The sequence below is a fragment of the Saccoglossus kowalevskii genome, chromosome 20 (genome assembly GCF_978046115.1).
Source record: "Saccoglossus kowalevskii chromosome 20, keSacKowa6.1, whole genome shotgun sequence".
In the NCBI taxonomy this organism is placed as follows: Eukaryota; Metazoa; Hemichordata; class Enteropneusta; family Harrimaniidae; genus Saccoglossus; species Saccoglossus kowalevskii.
This window is the reverse complement of record NC_140660.1, coordinates 7,125,681-7,149,463: the sequence shown is the minus strand read 5'-3', so window position 1 is coordinate 7,149,463 and position 23,783 is coordinate 7,125,681. Positions and strand designations below refer to the sequence as shown.

At 36.3% G+C, this 23,783-nt stretch overlaps 1 protein-coding gene across 1 annotated transcript in view; it reads right to left on the bottom strand.

The window, feature by feature from the left end:
* Positions 1 to 7,639: 7,639 nt before the first annotated feature.
* Positions 7,640 to 23,783, bottom strand: part of LOC102802903 (uncharacterized) — a 34,269-nt gene continuing 18,125 nt past the window's right edge. The window contains exons 9-17 of the mRNA XM_085494725.1: positions 22,181 to 22,310; positions 18,855 to 19,027; positions 17,130 to 17,246; positions 15,384 to 15,464; positions 12,809 to 12,956; positions 12,265 to 12,374; positions 11,283 to 11,456; positions 10,327 to 10,429; positions 7,640 to 9,863 (exon numbers count right to left, since the gene is read on the bottom strand). Coding sequence (XP_085350851.1) covers positions 9,748 to 9,863; positions 10,327 to 10,429; positions 11,283 to 11,456; positions 12,265 to 12,374; positions 12,809 to 12,956; positions 15,384 to 15,464; positions 17,130 to 17,246; positions 18,855 to 19,027; positions 22,181 to 22,310 — 1,152 coding nt within the window. The 3' untranslated portion in view covers positions 7,640 to 9,747. The remainder of the gene's footprint in view (positions 9,864 to 10,326; positions 10,430 to 11,282; positions 11,457 to 12,264; positions 12,375 to 12,808; positions 12,957 to 15,383; positions 15,465 to 17,129; positions 17,247 to 18,854; positions 19,028 to 22,180; positions 22,311 to 23,783) is intronic.

The following is a 23,783-nucleotide window of genomic DNA, read 5'->3' as shown; positions in this document are numbered from 1 at the left end:
AATTTACAGGAAAAAGGTCACAGGAAAACGTCACATGAGAAAGGTTACAGGAATGAAGTCACAGACGAACAAATCACATAAAAAAGACATTGGGAAAAAGTTACATGAGAAAGGTCATAAGAGAAAGGTTACAGAAACTTTTACAGAAAAAAATAACGAGAAAAGATCACAGGAAAACGTCACATGAGAAAGGTTACAGGAATGAAGTCACAGACGAACAAATCACATAAAAAAGACATTGGGAAAGAGTTACATGAGAAAGGTCATAAGAGAAAGGTTACAGAAACTTTTACAGAAAAAAATAACGAGAAAAATTCACAGGAAAACGTCACATGCGACAGGTTACAGGAAAAAAGTTACACGAGAAAGTGAATGAACAAAATCAAAGGAGAACAAATCACAGAAAAAAGACATTGGGGGAAAAGTCACAGAAAAAAAAGCCAAGGGAAAAAGTCGCAGAAAAGATTCACTATTAAAAAAGTGACATGAGAAAAGTCACAGAAAAAAATTACAGGAAAAAAATAACAAGAAAGAGTCACTAGAAAAAAGGTTACAGGAAAGAAGTTACACGAGAAAGTAAATGAAAAAAAATCAAAGGAGAACAACACAGAAAAAAGACATTAGGAAACGTCTCAGAAAAAAGGCCACCGGAAAAAGTCGCAGAAAAGATTCACTGTTGAAAATTTACATGAGAAAGGTCACAAGAGAAAAGTCACAGATAAATGTAAAGGAAAAAAATTAACGAGAAAAGATCACAGGTAAAAGGTTACAGGAATGAAGTCACAGGAACAAAAGTCACAAGAGAAACAATACACAAAATCACAGAGGAAAAGTCACTGGGAAAAAGTCTCATGAAATAAACCACATTAAAAGTTACTAGAACCAGGTCATTGTCAATGACATAGTGCCCGTCCAGTTTTTAGTTACTGTGTCAACTGAAAAAAAAATATATTTATTAAATTTTATTTAATTATATGAAATCTAAGTATGAAAATAAAACACGGTCATTAGTCAGCATTTTGAACTAAACTACAATACAGACGTGTATCAAAGCCATCAACTGTATTATTCAAACCAAGTTTAGATAAAATTCACAATGCCCCAAAACAGACTGACATGTTCAAATGGAACTAACATGCATGGCCACCAGTTTGTCAGAGGTCAAGATGAAAACCAATTATACATATGTACTATTGAAAAACCTTACTTTGGAATTTAGAGGCACCCATTTTCCAAGAAAAATATAATTTATAAAATGGCTTTAGAATATAGAAACAGTGCATCAAGGCAATAAGTTCAAGTTCGATTATGTCGTCTTCCCATTTTTTACAGCTCAAGTATATTCATGGGTCAAATAAAAATATAATCAACTCGACTACAAATTATTTGTAATCCTGGTAACAGTACAACATGCAAGAAACTCAAAGGGGTCATATGCAAACTTTGGAAATTATATGCTAGATGTTTTACTTTTGTTGGAATGATTCCTTCTGAATTAAAATCGAGCAATAACAATTGCAATATTATAGTGTAATGAAGTAAATATATAGGTAGTTGCCACCAGTTAGTATTAATGGCTCATTGTGGCATTTCGTTTTGATTCATAAAAAAATGAAATGAATCACACACAAACAATTGGTGCTGATGTATCTTTATTTATACTATCTATATGTACTAAGTTTAAATAAAAAGTAAAAGTGTATATGAAAAAAGAGGGGAAATGTGTAAAATAAAATGGCTGCCAGTCAGTGAAATTTGTTCGAATCACGAAATAAAATCACGTGCACCTGTAACCCAATCATCATACCAACTTTGATCCAAATCGTAATAGTCATCTCAGAGAAACAGCTGCTAACTAGTTTGAGAATCACAAATAGCAAATTTTATGTCCAAGATGGCCACAGGACAAATAACATTGATGCCATCTGAGGTCATCTTTGAAACAATTTTATTGTAATTTTCTATTTTATCTGCCAAACAATCATGGAGAAAATAAAATGAAGTTGTAAAGCATGAATGGACCTGTCTGTATCACCATAACTATAGGCATCCCATTCGGTTACATCTAGAATTCTAAATACCAAGTGCCAAGACTGTGAACTACTTGTGAAGCTACTTGTGAAGCTGAGGCAAGCATGCCATTGACAGTTGGTTAAAAAATCATGCCTTTTCTGTCAATGGCATTTACTAAACTCCAATCATGTCCATATACTCACACACCTTGATCAAAATGTTGTGTATATTTTGTGAAAGCTGACAAACGTTGACCTTATAGAAAATAAATACTGTTGTGTTGCGAGTGCACCACTACCTATTGGCACATGTGTCATCACCTAAAAATTAAGACGCAACCTTTTTGGCTCACATGAACTCAATTGAATCATCAGTGATTGGTTTCTGACTGACTGTTGGATTTCACTTTAGGGTAGTAAAACATGAACCATAAAACCTTTTTGGCTCACATAAACTCAATTGAATCATCAGTGATTGGTTTCTGACTGACTGTTGGATTTCACTTTAGGGTAGTAAAACATGAACCATAAACCCCGTTTGGCTCACATAAACTCAAGTAAATCAACAGTGATTGGCTTCTGACTCACTGTTTGATTTCTCTTTAGGGTAGTCAAACATGAACCATGAAACGTTTTTGGCTCACGTGAACTCAATTGAATCAACAGTGATTGCCCTCTGACTCACTGTTGGATATTGCTGTAGGGTAGTCAAACATGAACCATAAAACCGTTTTGGCTCACATAAACTCAATTGAATCAACGGTGATTGGCTTCTGACTCACTGTTGGATTTCACTTTAGGGTAGTAAAACATGAACCATAAAACCCTTTTGGCTCACATAAACTCAAGTGAATCAACAGTGATTGGCTTCTGACTCACTGTTTGATTTCTCTTTAGGGTAGTCAAACATGAATCATGAAACCTTTTGGCTCACGTGAACTCAATTGAATCAACAGTGATTGCCCTCTGACTCACTGTTGGATATTGCTGTAGGGTAGTCAAACCTGAACCATAAAACCGTTTTGGCTCACATAAACTCAATTGAATCAATGGTGATTGGCTTCTGACTCACTGTTGGATTTCACTTTAGAGTAGTAAAACATGAACCATAAAACCTTTTTGACTCACACGAACTCAATTGAATCAACCGTGATTGGCTTCTGACTGACTGTTGGATTTCACTTTAGGGTAGTCAAACATGAACCATAAAACCTTTTTGGCTCACATGAACTCAATTAAATCAACAGTGATTGGCTTCTGACTCAATGTTGGATTTCAATTTAGGGTAGTCAAACATGAACCATAAATTCTTTTTGGCTCACATGAACTCAATTGAATCAACAGTGATTGCTTTATGACTCACTGTTGGATTTCACTTTAGGGTAGTAAAACATGAACCATGAAACTATTTTGGCTCACATGAACTCAATTGAATCAACAGTGATTGCCTTCTGACTCACTGTAGGATTTCACTATTGGGTAGTCAAACATAAACCATTAAACTTGTTTGGCTCATATGAACGGAATTGAATCAACAGTGATTGCCTTCTGACTCACTGTAGGATTTCACTTTTGGGTAGTCAAACATAAACCATTAAACTTGTTTGGCTCATATGAACGGAATTGAATCAACAGTGATTGGCTTCTGACTCACTGTTTGATTTCTCTTTAGGATAGTCAAACATGAACCATAAAACCTTTTTGGCTCACATGAACTGAATTGAATTAACAGCGATTGCCTTCTGACTCACTGTTGGATGTCACTTTAAGGTAGTCAATTATGAACCATGGAACCTTTTTGGCTCACATGAACACAATTGAATTAACAGCGATTGCCTTCTGACTCACTGTTTGATTTCACTTTAGGGTAGTCAAACATGAACCATGAAACCTTTTTGGTTCACATGAACGCAATTGAATCAACAGTGATTGGCTTCTGACTCACTGTTGGATTTCACTTTAGGGTAGTCAAACATGAACCATAAAACCTTTTTGGTTCACATGAACTCAATTGAATCAACAGTGATTGCCTTGTGACTCACTGTTGGATGTCACTTTAAGGTAGTCAAACATTAACCATGAAAACCTTTTTGGTTCACATGAACTCAGTTGAATCAACAGTGTTTGCCTTCTGACTCACTGTTGGATTTCACTTCAGGGTAGTCAAACATGAACCATAAAACCTTTTTGGCTCACATGAACTAAATAAATCAACAGTGATTGGCTTCTGACTCACTGTTTGATTTCAATTTAGGGTAGTCAAACATGAACCATACAACTGTTTTGGTTCACATGAACTCAATAAATCAACAGTGATTGGCTTCTGACTCACGGTTTGATTTCAATTTAGGGTAGTCAAACATGAACCATAAATCCTTTTTGGCTCACACGAACTCAATTGAATCAACAATGATTGCCTTCTGACTCACTTTTGGATTTCACTTTAGGGTAGTCATGAACTGTGTCATGAATAGAAATTGTAATTAAGTTATGGCTTTGAAATTTGAGCGGGAATATCTAGTACAAAATGGCTGCCTCTGTGTTGCTAAGTACACGCCCTCTAGAAATATGGTCCGAATTGCTTGATATTGAGCTACACAGCATTTTAGAATGTTGCTAGGCATCTGAATAGATACTTATGATACTGCTAGGTAATTGAGCAATTAGCATCTTTGCTAAATATCTAGGTGATTTTTTCCTATGTTTTTGTGCTCATAAATGTTATGGCACCAACATTTACTGCACTTTGAAGCAGGAAGGTTCCATGCTGTATAGCCTTCTACTGTTGTTCTAAATGCACATAAATAGAGCTGCTTTGACTTTTCTATATAACGTGTGCAAATTAACTTGCTTGACTGAGCCTAATTAATTCGTGGTTATATGGCTAATTTACATATCAACTTGTGGCTAATTGCGGCTATATGGCTAATTTACATATGACAGTGTGGCTCATTCATGGCTATATGGCTAATTTACATATCAGTGTGTGGCTCATTTGCGGCTATATGGCTAATTTACATATCAGTGTGTGGCTCATTTGCGGCTATATGGCTAATTTACATATCAGTGTGTGACTCATTTGCGGCTATATGGCTAATTTACATATCAGTGTGTGGCTCATTTGCGGCTATATGGCTAATTTACATATCAGTGTGTGGCTCATTTGCGGCTATATGGCTAATGTACATATGACAGTGTGGCTCATTCATGGCTATATGGCTAATTTGCATATCAGTGTGTGGCTCATTCATGGCTATATGGCTAATTTACATATCAGTGTGTGGCTCATTTGCGGCTATATGGCTAATTTACATATCAGTGTGTGGCTCATTTGCGGCTATATGGCTAATGTACATATCAGTTATAGCTCATTCGTGGTTATATGGCTAATTTACATATCAGCTTGTGGCTAATTGTGGCTATATGGCTAATTTACATATCAGTTTGTGGCTATATGGTTAATTTACATATCAGTGTGTGGCTCATTCATGGCTATATGGCTAATTTACATACCAGTGTGTGGCTCATTTGCGGCTATATGGCTAATTTACATATCAGTGTGTGGCTCATTTGCGGCTATATGGCTAATGTACATATCAGTTATAGCTCATTCGTGGTTATATGGCTAATTTACATATCAGCTTGTGGCTATATGGCTAATTTACATATCAGTGTGTGGCTCATTTGTGGCTATACGGCTAATTTACATATCAGTGTGTGGCTCATTTGCGGCTATATGGCTAATTTACATATCAGTGTGTGGCTCATTTGCGGCTATATGGCTAATGTACATATCAGTTATAGCTCATTCGTGGTTATATGGCTAATTTACATATCAGCTTGTGGCTAATTGTGGCTATATGACTAATTTACATATCAGTGTGTGGCTCATTTGTGGCTATATGGCTAATTTACATATCAGTGTGTGGCTCATTTGTGGCTATATGGCTAATTTACATATCAGCTTGTGGCTCATTTGCGGCTATATGGCTAATTTGCATATCAGTTTGCGACTCATTTGTGGCTATATGGCTAATTTACATATCAGTTTGTGGCTTATTTGTGGCTATATGGCTATTTTACATATCAGTTTGTGACTCATTTGTGGCTATATGGCTAATTTACATATCAGTTTGTGGCTCATTTGTGGCTATATGGCTAATTTGCATATCAGTTTGTGGCTTATTTGCGGCTATATGGCTAATTTACATATCAGTTTGCGACTCATTTGTGGCTATATGGCTAATTTACATATCAGTTTGTGGCTCATTTGTGGCTATATGGCTAATTTACATATCAGTTTGTGGCTCATTTGTGGTTATATGGCTAATTTACATATCAGTTTGCGACTCATTTGTGGCTATATGGCTAATTTACATATCAGTTTGTGGCTCATTTGTGGCTATATGGCTAATTTACATATCAGTTTGTGGCTCATTTGTGGTTATATGGCTAATTTACATATCAGTTTGTGGCTCATTTGTGGCTATATGGCTAATTTACATATCAGTTTGTGGCTCATTTGTGGTTATATGGCTAATTTACATATCAGTTTGCGACTCATTTGTGGCTATATGGCTAATTTACATATCAGTTTGTGGCTCATTTGTGGCTATATGGCTAATTTACATATCAGTTTGTGGCTCATTTGTGGCTATATGGCTAATTTACATATCAGTTTGTGGCTCATTTGTGGCTATATGGCTAATTTACATATCAGTTTGTGGCTCATTTGTGGCTATATGGCTAATTTACATATCAGTTTGTGGCTCATTTGTGGTTATATGGCTAATTTACATATCAGTTTGCGACTCATTTGTGGCTATATGGCTAATTTACATATCAGTTTGTGGCTTATTTGTGGCTATATGGCTAATTTACATATCAGTGTGTGGCTCATTTGCGGCTATATGGCTAATTTACATATCAGTGTGTGGCTCATTTGCGGCTATATGGCTAATTTGCATATCAGTTTGTGGCTTATTTGCGGCTATATGGCTAATTTACATATCAGTGTGTGGCTCATTTGTGGCTATATGGCTAATTTGCATATCAGTTTGTGGCTAATTGTGGCTATATGGCTAATTTACATATCAGTTTGTGACTCATTTGTGGCTATATGGCTAATTTGCATATCAGTTTGTGGCTTATTTGCGGCTATATGGCTAATGTACATATCAGTGTGTGGCTCATTTGTGGCTATATGGCTAATTTGCATATCAGTTTGTGGCTAATTGTGGCTATATGGCTAATTTACATATCAGTTTGTGACTCATTTGTGGCTATATGGCTAATTTGCATATCAGTTTGTGGCTAATTGTGGCTATATGGCTAATGTACATATCAGTTTGTGACTCATTTGTGGCTATATGGCTAATTACGGTTTAATTACTAATCCTAAGCTACGCAAAACGGATTAATAATTGAATTAACTAATAGTATAAATTATGTTTTCCGAGGAGCATGAAAAAGTTCCTCAGGGGGTGTGTATTTCCGCGGAAGATGGTATATATCTGTATTTTTGTCCTCGCAACATATAGCAATCCAAGTACACACTAACTTACACAAGGGAGTCAAAAATCTTGCAACAAAAATAAAATCATAGAACGAAGAATACTACACAAAAATAATAATTGTCATTTTCTTTATTATTACACATTTGATACATCTAGAATGAAGTAAATAAATTAAAAATAATACTCAATTGAGTAAAAATCAATAAATACAGTGAAAAAAACGTGCGTTGTCTGTTTTAGGGTATATCACCGCTGTTTCTTATAGCAAGGATCTATTTCAATATCTCAAAAATTTGATCTCCAAAAGGGTAAATGTTACTTTTTGATGTCAAGAAGTATTAAAATTTGACAATATTTGTAGTGGATTTTTAAGGAGAAAATGTTTTCAGTGTCATCAACGGAAACTGCTCCTAAAAATGGCATTTTAATCATAAAAAAAAAACAGATTGACAGTGAACCAAAATGTCCACATAATATTTATTATTACTATGACGGTTTGTTGTTAACATAATTTGACAGGAAATAGTATCAAGACTATATTCACTAAAATGTTGAAAACTCACTCATTTTAACTTAATCTTTTCACCACCAGTTCCCTCTTTTCATCAAAAATTCACAAAAGAGTTTTTATTGTTTATAGTCTGCACTTTCCTTCAGAAGATTGGGACAAAAATAGCAAATTTTTTTTGAGCAAAAACTGAAAATTGACTCAAATTTTGTCTGTTGACTCCAAAATGAGGGTTCATTTACAGAAATATTGATGAATAAAAGAAAAAAGTGCAGAAAAATATGGGCGAGAAAGTCAGGTTGCGAAAAGGTTAAGTTACTTTTACCACTATAAAAAATACATGCATGATAATATTTTTTTTATTTTATCATAATTTATAGACCATGATTTCCAGAATAATATCTTTTGCTGAAGATTTTTTGAAAAAAAATGACTGAAAGATTAAAAAATTAAATTAAGAACTAAAAAAAGCATGCATAATCTTCACCACTGAGTTTAAAATTATTGCAATTTCTTCCATTGTCACATTCCTCAACATACCTAAGGCACATAAATATTTTGCATATTTCTGTGAAATTTCACAACAAATTTGTAAACACTGCTCAAAAAATCAAAATATATAATAAAAAATCCCTTTTTTATCTACTGAGAAGTATATATAACAAATATTTAACACATAAGATGTTCCTAAAATGTTGCTAGATCTTTTCCTGGAACTGTATGGCTATTTGAAAAAGCAAAAAAAAAAAAAAAAAAACATAAAATTCCCAAACTAGTTTTATAATTATGAACATAAATTGTATTTTGAACATTTTTCAAAATAAAACAAAAAACAAATAGGATAGAAAATTAAACAATAGGGTTACAAAATTTATTGTTCCCATGGAAACAAAACTGGGTACACCGACTTTTTTTAATTTCTCTCTTCATCCTCTAATTGATGGATAAACAAAATATCAAGAATGTGCCGTGTTTTTTTAAACATTTTTACTAGTTAATCACTAGTCATAACTAGTAAGTCATTAGTCATTACCAGTCATTACTAGTTATTACTAGTCATTACTAGTTAGTCACTATTCATCACTAGTTAGTCACTAGTCATTAATAGTTAGTCACCATTTATTACTAGTTAATTTTTAGTCATTACTAGTTAGTCACTAGTCATTACTAGTTAGTCACTAGTCATTAATAGTTAGTCATTCCCACCTATACAGTTGCATTCCCACTGATGAGTGAGTGAGGATCACCTTCTAACCAATATCAATAATATGAAATTTTGAGATTGTGGACAGATAATGAGAAATCAACAGTAGAATAGGAATAAACAAACGACCTGATGGTCGAAATAGCTCCACTGTTTCAGCCAATGCCAATGCCAAGTTTGAATGTAATCGGTTGATGACATGTGTGAATTTTGCCATTTATTCATTTTTGATGAAAATGGTCACTATTTGGCTAAATTTCAATGAAAATGAAAAATAATCGAAAACAACATTTAACACATTATGCCTTTGGGCAAAATTTACTCAAAATCTTTACAATCATCTCTGTAAAATGAGCAGAACCCTCGTAAAAAACAAAGTGAGAATGCAACTAAAAAAACTGTATTGAATTATGGGAAATATTTAACGATTCTCCAATTTGAAATTTTGAATGGCATAATCCTTACAGGTGAACACAACAATCACGCGACTGCATCAAAAAAGTGTCTTCACTCCTGTACTGAGTACACAAATCCACGGTTATGTTTCCAGAAATAGAATCCTACTCCTAAGCCGACTCCTCCTCCAATTAACAACATAACAATGGCGATAGCAGCCATAGCACCTGAAAAATATTTGCAATCTGTTGTAATGATTTGAATAAAATAAAATAAAAATTTGGTCAAATTTGGTTTGGTTCTTGTGTGCAGGTCACTTTACATGTAAACTCGGCAGCAACATTTTCAAATCACTAAAATATCGTAATCGTTAACTCTTATCTGCCAAATTTTGAAATTTCAAGATGCACACCACTGTATGAAGTATTTCTATGATCTCTAAGAAAGCTGCTGTGGAAAGTCGGTCGACGAGCTGGTGAAAACAGCGAAAGTCGGGAAAACAGCACAAAATCAATCATGAGACAATCCTAAACAGCCAAATTTGTCGCAAATGTAGGGGTGATCTTGTCATACTGTTTAGGAGAGTCTCAACAACTAGTACGGAGTACAGTTTTCTGAGATGTGTAACCATTTGTGGTTGCTAGGTGATGAAAATGTCTGGATGTTCAACTCCTGAGAACATGGACTTACCACCAGAATATCCTGATTTGCTTTCACTAGGTGTAGGTTCAGGTGGTCTAGGGTTGTTAGCATCCTCTACCAGTGTTTCTGTCTTTACTTGCAAAAAGGCTTTCTGTCATAAAAAACAAACAAATACAAACAGGTGATTTTCCGAACAATTGCGAGATCTCGCGAGAAGCATGAAAGACACGCGTCGAACGTCTGCCGCAAAAATCGAACGATTTGATTTTGAACTAGAATTTCTTTATTTCGCAGCTTACATTGACCGGCCGATCTTAGACAGAGGAATATTGCTTCCGAATACCCTCACTTAATCGAAATTGCCTATCATCAAATGTGGACAGCACATTATTAAGCATGGAAATGTCCCCGAAATACTTTCGCGTTTGTCGAATCCCACGCGATGTTTGACGCGACTACGACGCTATGACCTTTGTTTGTCCTGTTTTTACGTTCGATTTCACGCATAACGCGTGATTCTCACAGTGTACGGAAAATGGTCTATTAATTGTCTGTTTCTGAGTGTAATGGGTGAACCAGTATTACCCATAATGCCATCGATCTAAGGGACTGGCGTCACGACATGATATTGATTGGTTAAGTGTACTTACAAGTAGAATATATAGTGTACTTATAGCAGGGATTTTTTTAAACAAAGGAACAGGGGGGCAGCGCCCTCATACCATGGCCATGTGCCCCCTTACCCTGGGAAGCAGATCCTCTGGCAACCATAAAATTCTGAATGACCAGGGATCACATGTGGCCACAGTCTTCAACTGTGACCTGTCTTATAGTAATTTTGACCCGGGGGAAGCCATAGAATGCTCCATTTTTAAGAATTATCAAAAACTCCACACCCTGGTAGAGAGAACTCAATCTCCACCACATGGTGGTGCCGCTAAATTGCAATGCTCCCTCTTGCAGTTTTTTTCTAGAAAAAAAACCTGTCATAGTGTTTTACTTACATCGTTTTTGCAGTGGATGGTTATGATCATTTGACCATTATCAATCGCTGATTTCAACTTTGTATAAGCAGTTGTTAGATTCAATTGCGGTTTGACATGAGTGACATCACCAACGATGTTTGGATAGTCTAACAATGTGAACCACGCCTTCAACTGATCTTCTACAGTATCGACCTAAAGGGGAAAAGTTGAAAGACGAAATTCATATTTTTCATGGACTGGAAAGTTAAAGGTGTATATAAAACTAGTGGTTAAGTCAGTATTATTGTTGCTAAAAAAATAAAAATTCAAGAATTGAACCATAATCTATGCTGAGAATTATAAAAGTATTGTCCAACTACAAGGAAATTGTTGGTAATGTTTTCTTACTAGTTCTGTACATTTTACCAACTGTGTGTTAATTAAAACAGTATTTTTTGGGAGCAATAGACAACTGCTGTTTATTTTACCATGTGACTTAGAAAGAAGAACACTTTTTTCGCAAGCTGAACCATGAGGGGATAATATTATTATCGCTTACACGTCTTTTCACTAACACATAATCTACATTGACCCAATAACAATAAGAGTAATTATTGTCCTTAAGTCAATAACAATAAGCAGTATGTGCATAGTCAACTAAGGAGTATACATGTATGTGTAGTCACATGTACCGTTAGTAGTACTTGTTTGAATTGTGAGACATACTGTGGAATACTCTATTTTTGCTTGGAATTAATTTTCGCTATTTTTGCTGAAGGAATGATTCAGTTAAAATAAAATAAAATAAATATACCATTTTTCCTATCATTTACATTGAACTCGCTAAAAATCAGTGAAAATAAATGCCATACAACACACCTAAAAAGTTTTTTCAGCGAAAATTAATTCCACCTAAAATAAAGTATTTTACAGTATATCAAGTGAAAGGTCAAAGCGTGATTTGGTGTCAAAAGTTAAAGTATAGTGCTTTCAAATGCATATTATGGGATATTTTACTTACAAAGACATCCACCACTCTAAGGGGTGAGATCCCAGCCATGTGTGCAATACCATTTCGTAGATCTGCATAGAACTGGTTTGTGTTGTTGATTACATACAGATTATACAAATCTGAAATCAACAAGTATCCACTGTAAATTATCAAAATACTTTTTTTCTAAAATTGTGTGTCTTCAGTGAAGATCAAGGTGTTGTATGATGTAAATGATAACACAAAGGCACGCTAGCATTTCATACTTTTATGTTATGTTATTGGTTAATATGCAAAAAATGGAAAAAAAATGGGATCTCTGAAAAAATTTTCCAAAATAGTCGAAATTTTGCATTTATGGTTTCCATGATAATATAACTCTTCAATTCTCAAAATGTTACTCAGTTACATGAGATACAGAAATTTGCAAAATTTTATTGAACGATGATCAAAGGTTTAATTAAAATATGATTATGTGTTGCTATAGCAACCTACCAATGGTGTATGTAATTATAAGTTTGCTCACAGTAGAGCGGTTATTTGAATTTAAATTCTGAAGATATTGGAGCCTTACCTTGTCCATCAAACAGGAAAGCCAACGTTTTCTTTTCCTTTGGTTTATAACATCCTCTAACATCGAATGTGTTTAGCAGCGGTTTGGTTACTTTTTGAAAGTTAAAAAAATTGTACACCCAGTCAGTCTCTTTGATTGTGTCATTAATCTGAAACAGGAAATATATAATATTATAATAGGTGATTTTTCGTTCAAATGCGAGATCTCGCGAGTTGCATGAAAGGTGCACACTGAACGTCTGATGCAAAAAATGAACGATTTGATTTTGAACTTGAATTTCTTTATTTCGTAGCTCACATCGAAAGGCTGCTCATTGACAGGGGAATACTGCGTTTGAATACCTTTACGTCATCAAAATTGCCTATCATCAAATGTGTACAGCACATTATTAATCATGGAAATATCTGCCAAAATACTTTCGCGTTTGTCGAATCCCACGCGATGTTTGCTGCCACTACGATGCTATGACCATTTTTTACATATGATCTCATGCGTAACGCGGGATCTCGCAGTGAAAGAGATAATGATAATAATGACAAGGCAGTATACAGAATCTGAGCTGCTGAAACAACAAAAATTATGTTTATCAGAGAAGGCAATGATTTATTACGGAACACTTCAACTATAACACAACATTGCGCCAAATGGTAATAAATGAATAAACTTTGGGATAAAACAGAAAGTACAAGGAGCATGGTGTTGGGACACCCCCTTATCAAAACTGATCATCATTGAATGTGTATGTGGAAATTGTGGAAACCCATGCAATGTTCTGACATTACTACAAATCTAGGACCTATGTTTGACCTGTATTTATGTTCGATTTCACGCTTAACCTGGTATCTCACAGGACAGAAAATGGTCTATTTAATGAGCTAAATACTAGGTTTGGTGTGGATAATTTTATAACAAAGTCATAGCAAATTAAACAAATTTGATGTGATGTGATGTGATGATTCCATGGGTCAATCCCAGGGACTGACTTTGTGAAGGTGTTTTTCACCTGAAACAAACAGTATGAATATAGAGGAGTATAGTAGTAAACAATCTATGTATCTGCCCTGATTTTTGTAAGCGAAAAAAAAAAAAATCCGTTATTTGTTATGTAAATAGATGATGTTTTTTCTCTAAAGCTTAAAATGCCATCTCTATCTTGTCTTTTTGTTTTTTGCTTGTTCTGTTTTGTTTTTTTGTTAGTTGCTACCATTGTAGTTAGCAGCTTGCTCCCATTATCCTTGTCATTTTTCTTTGTTTGATTTTGGTTGGTGCCTTCTCTTTTCTTTTCTTTTACTTTGCCCCAGTAATGAAAATGAAAGGTAATAGAATGACTGCACCACGGAAACTGAAAATGTTATATATATAGATGTATACGTCCTTGTATCACTCAATGTGTGAAGCCTGGGTAATCATCAGAAAAGATTGGGTATGTTCAATTGGTTAAAAAATACTAACTCTAATATTATTTTTCTACAGGAGACCCATACTTTGGAGAGGGATGAAACAGTGTTGAGCAGGGAAATGGATGGTCACTTCATATTCTCCCATGGGAGCTCGTTAAGTAGAGGAACAGCCATTATTATTCGAAACATCGACTATAAAATCAATTCCGTAACATGTGATGCCACGGGTAGAGTTATTATAATCTCTATTGATATTTTCGACAAACCATACCTACTTATAAACTCATATGCACCCAATAACGAGGCAGAGCACACTCTCTTTCTAGAATCTATCATTACACTTCTTGACTATCTCCATTGAATCAGATAGGGAAATAATTTTTTACAATGAATATACATTTAGATAGAATGGGGGGAAACCCTTCACCCTGGCGAAACTCGCGAAAAACTTAAGATTTATGTACAAAATTTGATTTAGTTGACATTAGGCGTCTACGAAATCCAAACACCAAATGTTTCACATGGAGACACCTGAGACCACACTTAATTCAAAGTCGTATTGACTATTTTCTTATTAGTAGTTCAACCCAGCTAGCAGTGAAGACTGCCGATATAATTCCTTGTGTACATTCAGACCATTCGGCCATTATAGTTACCATTGGCGATGAACGTTATAAATTAGGCAACTTCTATTGGAAGTTCAACAATAGCCTATTAGATGATCCTAACTATATAACTCTAGTTACAAATAACATTCCAGTTTCGATTGTGGAATTAGGCCAAAAGGAGGACAATGTACTATCATGGGAGTTCCCGAATTATAAAATAAAAAAAAACAGTGTGAATATTATTATTGGACCCTCAATTGTTATGTGAGGCTTCTTAGTTCCATCGCTTGGTTCCTCGATTGTAATGTGATGTCCCATAATTCCATGGGGCAATCCCAGAGACTGTCAGCTTACCATTCCAAACATGCTTACCCTCCATGTTTACTGAACTCTCAACTGTAATGTGATGTCCCAAAATTCCATGGGGCAATCCCAGAGACTTTCAGCTTCCCATTCCAAACATGCTTAACATCCATGTTGCCTGAACTCTCAACTGTAATTTGATGTCCCATGATTCAATGGGTCAATCCCAGGGAGTGTAAGCTTTTCCCTTTAAACAGTTCTTACCTTCCATGTTGCCTGGACCCTCAACCTTATTGGACTTTCTCTCTCAGTACCTGCTTTGGATCCGTCCATGGTCCAGTTAGTCTGTAAGGCAAATATATCAAATGAATCACTTTCTACTAATGTCAGACCCTGATATGAATAGACGGTGGTCATCATGCAGTGCTTTTTTATCATATGAGTGATTGTCCGTCGTCGTCCAGTGTCGTCCGTCGTCATCCATCGTCCGGTGTCCGTCGTTCGTGTCAATGTTTTACTTTTTCGACTTCTTGAAAACTACAAGCCTGAATGCTTTGATACTTGGTGTATATGTACCTTGGGTAGACCTCTCTCAGATTTGTTCATTTCATGATCATATCTTCAATTGGTGAATATTTTTGTAATTTTTGGTAAAAAGTGATATTTTCGACTTCTTGTTAAAAACCGCAAGTCCAATTGCTTTGATATTACATATATAGGTACTACATGTGTATCTCTCTCAGATTTGTTCATTTTGTAATGATATCTTCAATTCTCTAACTTTGGTGAATATTTTTGTCATTTTTGGTAAAAAGTGATATTTTCTTCTTGTTAAAAACCACAATAATTTATGGTTAAAAATTATATTTTTGAATTCTTGTTGAAAACAGCAAGTCCCATTGCATTGATACTATGCATATTGTTCATTTTCTAATGATATCTTTTGTTCTTTAATTGAAATGTGCATTGCTAACAGCGGAGCTATCTCAGCCGAGAGGCTGCTTGTTTAATTTTATGTAAACAAACAATATATTTTCACACATTGTATACGTCACTATGAGTCTCATATTGAACAGGGTATGGTGGGACGAACATGGCACTACAAGACGAACACGACATGGCAGGACGAACACGCAGCGGCAGAACGAACACGACACAGCGCAGCAGGACGAGCATGGCATGGCAGGACAAACATGGCATGGCACGACAAACACATCACGGCAGGACAAACACATCACGGCAGGACGAACACATCGCGGCAGGACAAACACATCACGGCAGGACAAACACATCACGGCAGGACAAACATCACGGCAGGACAAACACATCACGGCAGGACAAACACATCACGGCAGGACAAACACATCACGGCAGGACAAACACATCACATCATTTAATACAGTAAATGGAAACTGTACAATAAAGCCAATAGGGAAGTATTAGGGCAAGGTTTCTATAGTTTCACTATGTATGTGAGTTATGATTCAGTAGTGGTAATATTTTTCTCCCAGGCTATAAGTCCCAGATGCCCATTTTGCTGTATGTTACAACAGTCCAGCATACTTCTTTATTCATTTTGTGCATGCATACTTAGTGGTATTCTCACAATAACATTATTTTTAGTTATTTTCCCTGCTTGTAATAATAACTTAATGAGAGATAAAAAAAAAAAAAAAAAAAAAAAAATGTCGTCTCAGTGCAAGTCAAGTGACCTTTGACCTCAAAATACCCAACTAGTTCATATTTGACATGCATTAAAGTGAGAAAATTATCAAGTGTGTAAGCGACAGGCAGCCATATCATGTCATTGTTTACATATAAGAATCTACCCATGAACCTTTGCAGTTTTAGATTAATATGCATGAGCAGGTGGAAGACTCTCGCAAAAATTATGTGAATTTGGTTTGAAGTATTCAAATTACGTCCTCAAATTATGCAAATTTGCTTAAAAAATCACAACCTCAAATTATGCAAATTTGCTTCAGTATTAATAATAAGTGTTCGACTTACATCAGCAAAGAAGTACTCCCAGGTTGAATTGACTTCGTACCCTACATGTACAGCATAGTTTGGCCAGTCATTTCGGGTTGCAATCCAGGCATGGGTATCAATATCACGTATAACAGTCTGAAAAGTTATGAGTGATGACTAGATCAATACGCTAAGACTGAGTGAAACTCAACTCTTGAGCTTACACTGAGCGAAACTAAACTTCCAAGCTAATCTGGGCAAACCACAACTCCCGAGCTAAGTCTTGGCAAAACTCAACTACCTAGCTATAAAGTCTGGGCTAAACTCAACTCCCTAGCTAAGTCTGGGTGAAACTCAACTCCTGACGTACGTCTGGGCTAAACTCAACTCCCTAGCTAAGTCTGGGTGAAACTCAACTCCTGACGTAAGTCTGAGCAAAAATCAACTCCCGAGCTAAGTCTTGGCAAAACTCAACTCCCTAGCTAAGTCTGGGCTAAACTCAACTCCCAAGCTAAGTCTGGGTGAAACTCAACTCCCGAGCTAAGTCTTGGCAAAACTCAACTACCTAGCTATAAAGTCTGGGCTAAACTCAACTCCCTAGCTAAGTCTGGGTGAAACTCAACTCCTGACGTACGTCTGGGCTAAACTCAACTCCCAAGCTAAGTCTGGGTGAAACTCAACTCCCTAGCTAAGACTGAGCAAAACTCAACTCCCTAGCTAAGACTGAGCAAAACTCAACTCCCTAGCTAAGACTGAGCAAAACTCAACTCCCAAACTAAGACTGAGCAAAACTCAACTGCCTAGCTAAGTCTGAGCAAAACTCAACTCCCTAGCTAAGACTGAGCAAAACTCAACTCCCTAGCTAAGTCTTGGCAAAACTTAACTCCAAGCTAAGTCTTGGCAAAACTCAACTCCCAAGCTAAGTCTTGGCAAAACTCAACTCCCTAGCTAAGTCTTGGCAAAACTCAACTCCCAAGCTAAGACTGAGCAAAATTCAACTCCCAAGCGAAGACTGAGCAAAACTCAACTCCCAAACTAAGACTGGGCAAAATTCAACTCCCAAGCGAAGACTGAGCAAAACTCAACTCCCAAGCTAAGACTGAGCAAAACTCAACTCCCTAGCTAAGTCTTGGCAAAACTCAACTCCCTAGCTAAGTCTTGGCAAAACTCAACTCCCAAGCTAAGACTGAGCAAAACTCAACTCCCAAACTAAGACTGAGCAAAATTCAACTCCCAAGCTAAGACTGAGCAAAACTTAACTCCAAGCTAAGTCTTGGCAAAACTTAACTCCAAGCTAAGTCTTGGCAAAACTTAACTCCAAGCTAAGTCTTGGCAAAACTCAACTCCAAGCTAAGTCTTGGCAAAACTCAACTCCAAGCTAAGTCTTGGCAAAAACTCAACTCCCTAGCTAAGTCTTGGCAAAACTCAACTCCCTAGCTAAGTCTTGGCAAAACTCAACTCCCGAGCTAAGACTGAGTGAAACTCTATATTTACTAATTACAGTAATAGACGCGTATCTCTGATAGAAGTACATATCAACCAAAAATCATGTTAACTGCACTGAGTCATTAAAATACAACTTATTTTGACCCTAGAAAAACTTCTGTAATTAACTCAAGAGCATGCCAAAAGGAAATTATGCAGATTAGATAAAAAATTATGAAAAAGAAAATTATACAAAAATACTTAAAAAATAGCAAAATTTTGGCAGACAGAAATGACGGCAACTAAAAGGGTTGAATCTAGGTAAATCAGTCAAAGTACCTTTCCTTCATACGTCCAATTTACGTCATTTGCATACACAAAATTTGTGACATCACGCATGGTTATATTACTGTCTGGGTTTCCAGGGTCGTCAAGACGAGCATCATCACTATACTTCCATATTGGCTTTATTGTACAGTTTCCATTTACTGTATCAATCGTATATTCTATACCTGTAAACAAACATAGTGAAACTATAGAAACCTTGCCCTAATACTTCCATATTGGCTTTATTGTACAGTTTCCATTTACTGTATCAATCGTATATTCTATACCTGTAAACAAACATAGTGAAACTATAGAAACCTTGCCCTAATACTTCCATATTGGCTTTATTGTACAGTTTCCATTTACTGTATCAATCGTATATTCTATACCTGTAAACAAACATAGTGAAACTATAGAAACCTTGCCCTAATACTTCCATATTGGCTTTATTGTACAGTTTCCATTTTCTGTATCAATCGTATATTCTATACCTGTAAACAAACATAGTGAAACTATAGAAACCTTGCCCTAATACTTCCATATTGGTTTTATTGAACAGTTTCCATTTACTGTATCAATTATATATTCTACAGTACAGTTCTCGCGGAAGCTTTGGCTTTTGTGGCATCATTGTCGCCTACGCATGACTTCATTGTCGCCTCAGCATCGCATCATTGTGGCATCAGCTTCGCGTCATTGAAAATTGAAGCTGTGTTCGCCTCGCTATTTTGTGGCATCATCGTGGCCTCAGCTTCGCAATCTCATGGCATCAACATGGCATCAGCTTCAACTTATTGTGACATGAGTATGACCTCATTATTTGCACGCAGAAGGGCAGTAGACAAAAACATGTACAGAAGTTCGATATGTAATCGATTTGAAATTCAAAGCGAATAAAATAATATGATCAAGAGTAAAATGACATTTTAAAAAGATATCTTGTTTAATTAGTTTAGTGTTGCGAGTATTGGGCACCAAAAACTTTGCGAAGTACATTACAATCGGCAAGGTGACGAGTTTCATATTGACTGGAAGGAAAATCGTGATAAATTCAAATCACACGATGCAATCGTCGTTCTGATACAACACAATTTGCTGTATACGAAGTGAAACTGTTGTTGTTATAAAATTTACCTTTTTTTCGCTCATTTTATTTGCTGCTAGAAGAGCAGATTCAGATTCCTCATTTCGGTGGTATTTTTCTGTGTTTCGTTTAGTTTTAGCCGAGTCCGACCCCATGCCCGGACTACTAAAACATGCAACACACACGTACGCCGCCGGGTGCGTCGGCGTCGTCGCCAGTCATCTTGATACAAAGTTCCAAAACAAGCGCGTACATTTCCAACATATGATTGGATGGTTGTGGTGGCGTCGGTCTGGTAAAATTTGACAACCAATTCTCAAAATTAAGTCACGATCAGTGATCTGAGCTCGATCTATACGTACTTTAAAAGTATTCTCACAAACATATTTTCGAATGAAAACGAGCCATGCCCTGTAAAAAATCTAATAGCACTTGACATGCAGAAATAATTTATTGGGCTTCAGAAAAAAAACGTGTCCATTTAGTTTGGCCGTAAATATTTGGTCACCAGCCGATGAACAATTTGAAAATCATGATTCACACGGAAGTCCTTCGATACTGAAAATCATCGACCCCAGTCTGGTTTACCTTATTTCCCAACTTGCAAAACTGATTTGTATCTCAGCCCTGTTTTTTTTTTTTTTTTCTTTTTTGAACTGAGGTAAAATCCCATCCGTTTGTTAAAATATACCGATGTTTTCCAGTGAATAATTGCGAAGCCTGTCACAGCACAAAAAAAAACTTTGTGAATCGACGATGGAGATTGGATGGTACGACGACCCTTCAATTTGCGTTAAATATGTTTTGTTACAACATCATTGATTGGCTAAGAGTCACCTGATCGGAGCACGACCTGGGTCACAGAACCATATTAGTCCGTATTATCAACAGGACTTTGCGAGAAAACCACACCCACATTTTCAACCATTTTAGCGCGGAAGTTGCCAACAAATGTCGAAAACTCGTGAATTTTATAAATTCGAATAAAATACAGCTAGCGATTCGTAAGACTGGTTAATAATATATCCCCCGATGCTCTTCGATTTTTTTATTTCAAGGTGAGAAATGGATACTAGTAGTTGAAGTTCCATCGATTTCTAGGCGACTATTTAACCGAGACAACTCTACGCTCTGTTGTAGTTTCGCGAGGTAAAACAAAAATACAATAAATAGTACTTGTTTAATTATTTGGTTTTACAGCCCACAAATTACGGGACATGATCCCCATGAATTGCGATAAATAAATGCTGATTGTGTTGAATGACGGACGTCGGGACCGTTTGGAGAAACAAATTACGGTCGGTAGACATTTCAAACAAATGAAATTATTAACGAAAGACGAGATTTTTCTAGGTATTTACGATCATTCGGTCATACCAAATATATACAAAATTGACAAATACACAATGATGTGTAATAGTAGGTCATTTTTATTTTAGCCTTAGAAATATTTTCTTTCACTCAGTCCACGTCCATGCGTGGGAATTCTATTTAGCTTCATGGTCCTTCGGCTTGTCTTCTGCTTGGGGGAAACAACAATAATTATACAAATCGTAAACTCAACACAATCAGGAAAAGAAACCCAGACAACCATGTTGTACCATTTTGTAGCAGTGAGTCACATCGGAATATTGTCTAAAATAAAATATTCAATCCCAGCCAAATCTAGGTCAAAGGGTCAGATTGCGTGCATATAATTATAGATAGTTAAAACAAAAAGTATTTGAACTTTTGACGGTTGTTCAACATCTATGCACGGTTACTAAACTAGTAACCGTGATCTATGAAAACCAGAAAATGTTTAGTAGTCCGAATTGTTGCACGGTCGAAAATAAAACGGAAATTGACCGGTCAAAAGCGGAAGCGGTCAAGAGGTTTGGGGGAAATGAGCACAGTACTTCTTTGTTTGATGAAGCGATGCTGATGCCACATTGTCGCCATAATGAGGCCACAATGAAGCGAAGCGATAATCGCCTAACTTTTTAATGTCGCGACATTGAAGCGATGCTGAAGCCATAACAATGCTATAATGATGCGATGCTGAAGCGAAGGTGAAGCTGAAGTGAAGCCAAAGCTTCCGCGAGAACTGTACTGTATACCTGTAAACAAACATAGTGAAACTATAGAATCCTTGCCCTAATACTTCCATATTGGCTTTATTGTACATTTTCCATTCACTGTATCAATTATATATTCTATACCTGTAAACAAACATAGTGAAACTATAGAAAGCTTGTGTAAGGTAAATACTTACCAGTATTGTAATCATGTAATAAGTCTACAGGATCCCAGTTATAAGGGTTCCATATGTAGTTGCCAACTTGCATATCGTCATTTGGTAACGCACGCATTTGAACCATTTTACCCGGCTGGTCATAGTACTCCTGTTACAAAAAAGGACACATAATAAAAACCACAAGTCTAACAGTTAATACGAATCACATATACAAAATGTCAATAAACAAGCTGCTCTATGATTGGTCCGACTGTTAGGTGTTAAGGTTTTAGTAGCCAATCAGGTACAATCTTGTAATAGCATTGCATTGAATTAGTATTATTGGATCTGTGGAATGTAATATGCTCTGTGATTGGGCAGACTGTTAGATTGAGTAGCCAATCAGGTACAATCTTGTAATAGCGGTGCATTGAATTAGTATTATTGGATCTGTGGAATGTAATATGCTCTGTGATTGGGCAGACTGTTAGATTGAGTAGCCAATCAGGTACAATCTTGTAATAGCATTGCATTGAATTAGTATTATTGGATCTGTGGAATGTAATATGCTCTGTGATTGGGCAGACTGTTAGATTGAGTAGCCAATCAAGATGACTGGCGACGACGCTGACGCACCAGGCGGCGTATGTGTGTATTGCGTGTTTTAGTAGTCCGGGCATGGGGTCGGACTCGGCTAAAACTAAACGAAACACAGAAAAATACCACCGAAATGAGGAATCTGAATCTGCTCTTCTAGCAGCAAATAAAATGAGTGAAAAACGGGTAATTATATAACAAGAACAGTTTCACTTCGTATACAGCAAATTGTGTTGTATCAGAACGACGATTGCATTGTGTGATTTGAATTTATCACGATTTTCCTTCCAGTCAATATGAAACTTGTCACCTTGCCGATTGTAATGTACTTCGCAAAGTTTTTGGAGCCCAATACTCACAACACTAAAATAATTAAACAAGATATCTTTTTAAAATGTCATTTTACTCTTGATCATATTATTTTATTCGCCTTGAATTTCAAATCGATTACATATCGAACTTCTGTACATGTTTTTGTCTACTGCCCTTCTGCGTGCAAATAATGAGGTCATACTCGTGTCACAATAAGTTGAAGCTGATGCCATGTTGATGCCATGTTGATGCCATGAGACTGCGAAGCTGAGGCCATGATGATGCCACAAAATAGCGAGGCGAACACAGCTTCAATTTTCAATGACGCGAAGCTGATGCCACAATGATGCAATGCTGAGGCGACAATGAAGCCATGCGTAGGCGACAATGATGGCCACAAAAGCCAAAGCTTCCGCGAGAACTGTACTGTAGCATTGCAGTGAATCAGTATTATTGGATCTGTGGGAATGTAATATGCTGTGATTGGTCAGACTGTTAGATTGAGTAGCCAATTAGACACAATCTTGTAAGTAGCATTGCAGTGAATCAGTATTATTGGATCTGTGGGAATGTAATATGCTGTGATTGGTCAGACTGTTAGATTGAGTAGCCAATCAGGTACAATCTTGTAAGTAGCATTGCAGTGAATCAGTATTATTGGATCTGTGGGAATGTAATATGCTGTGATTGGTCAGACTGTTAGATTGAGTAGCCAATCAGGTACAATCTAGTA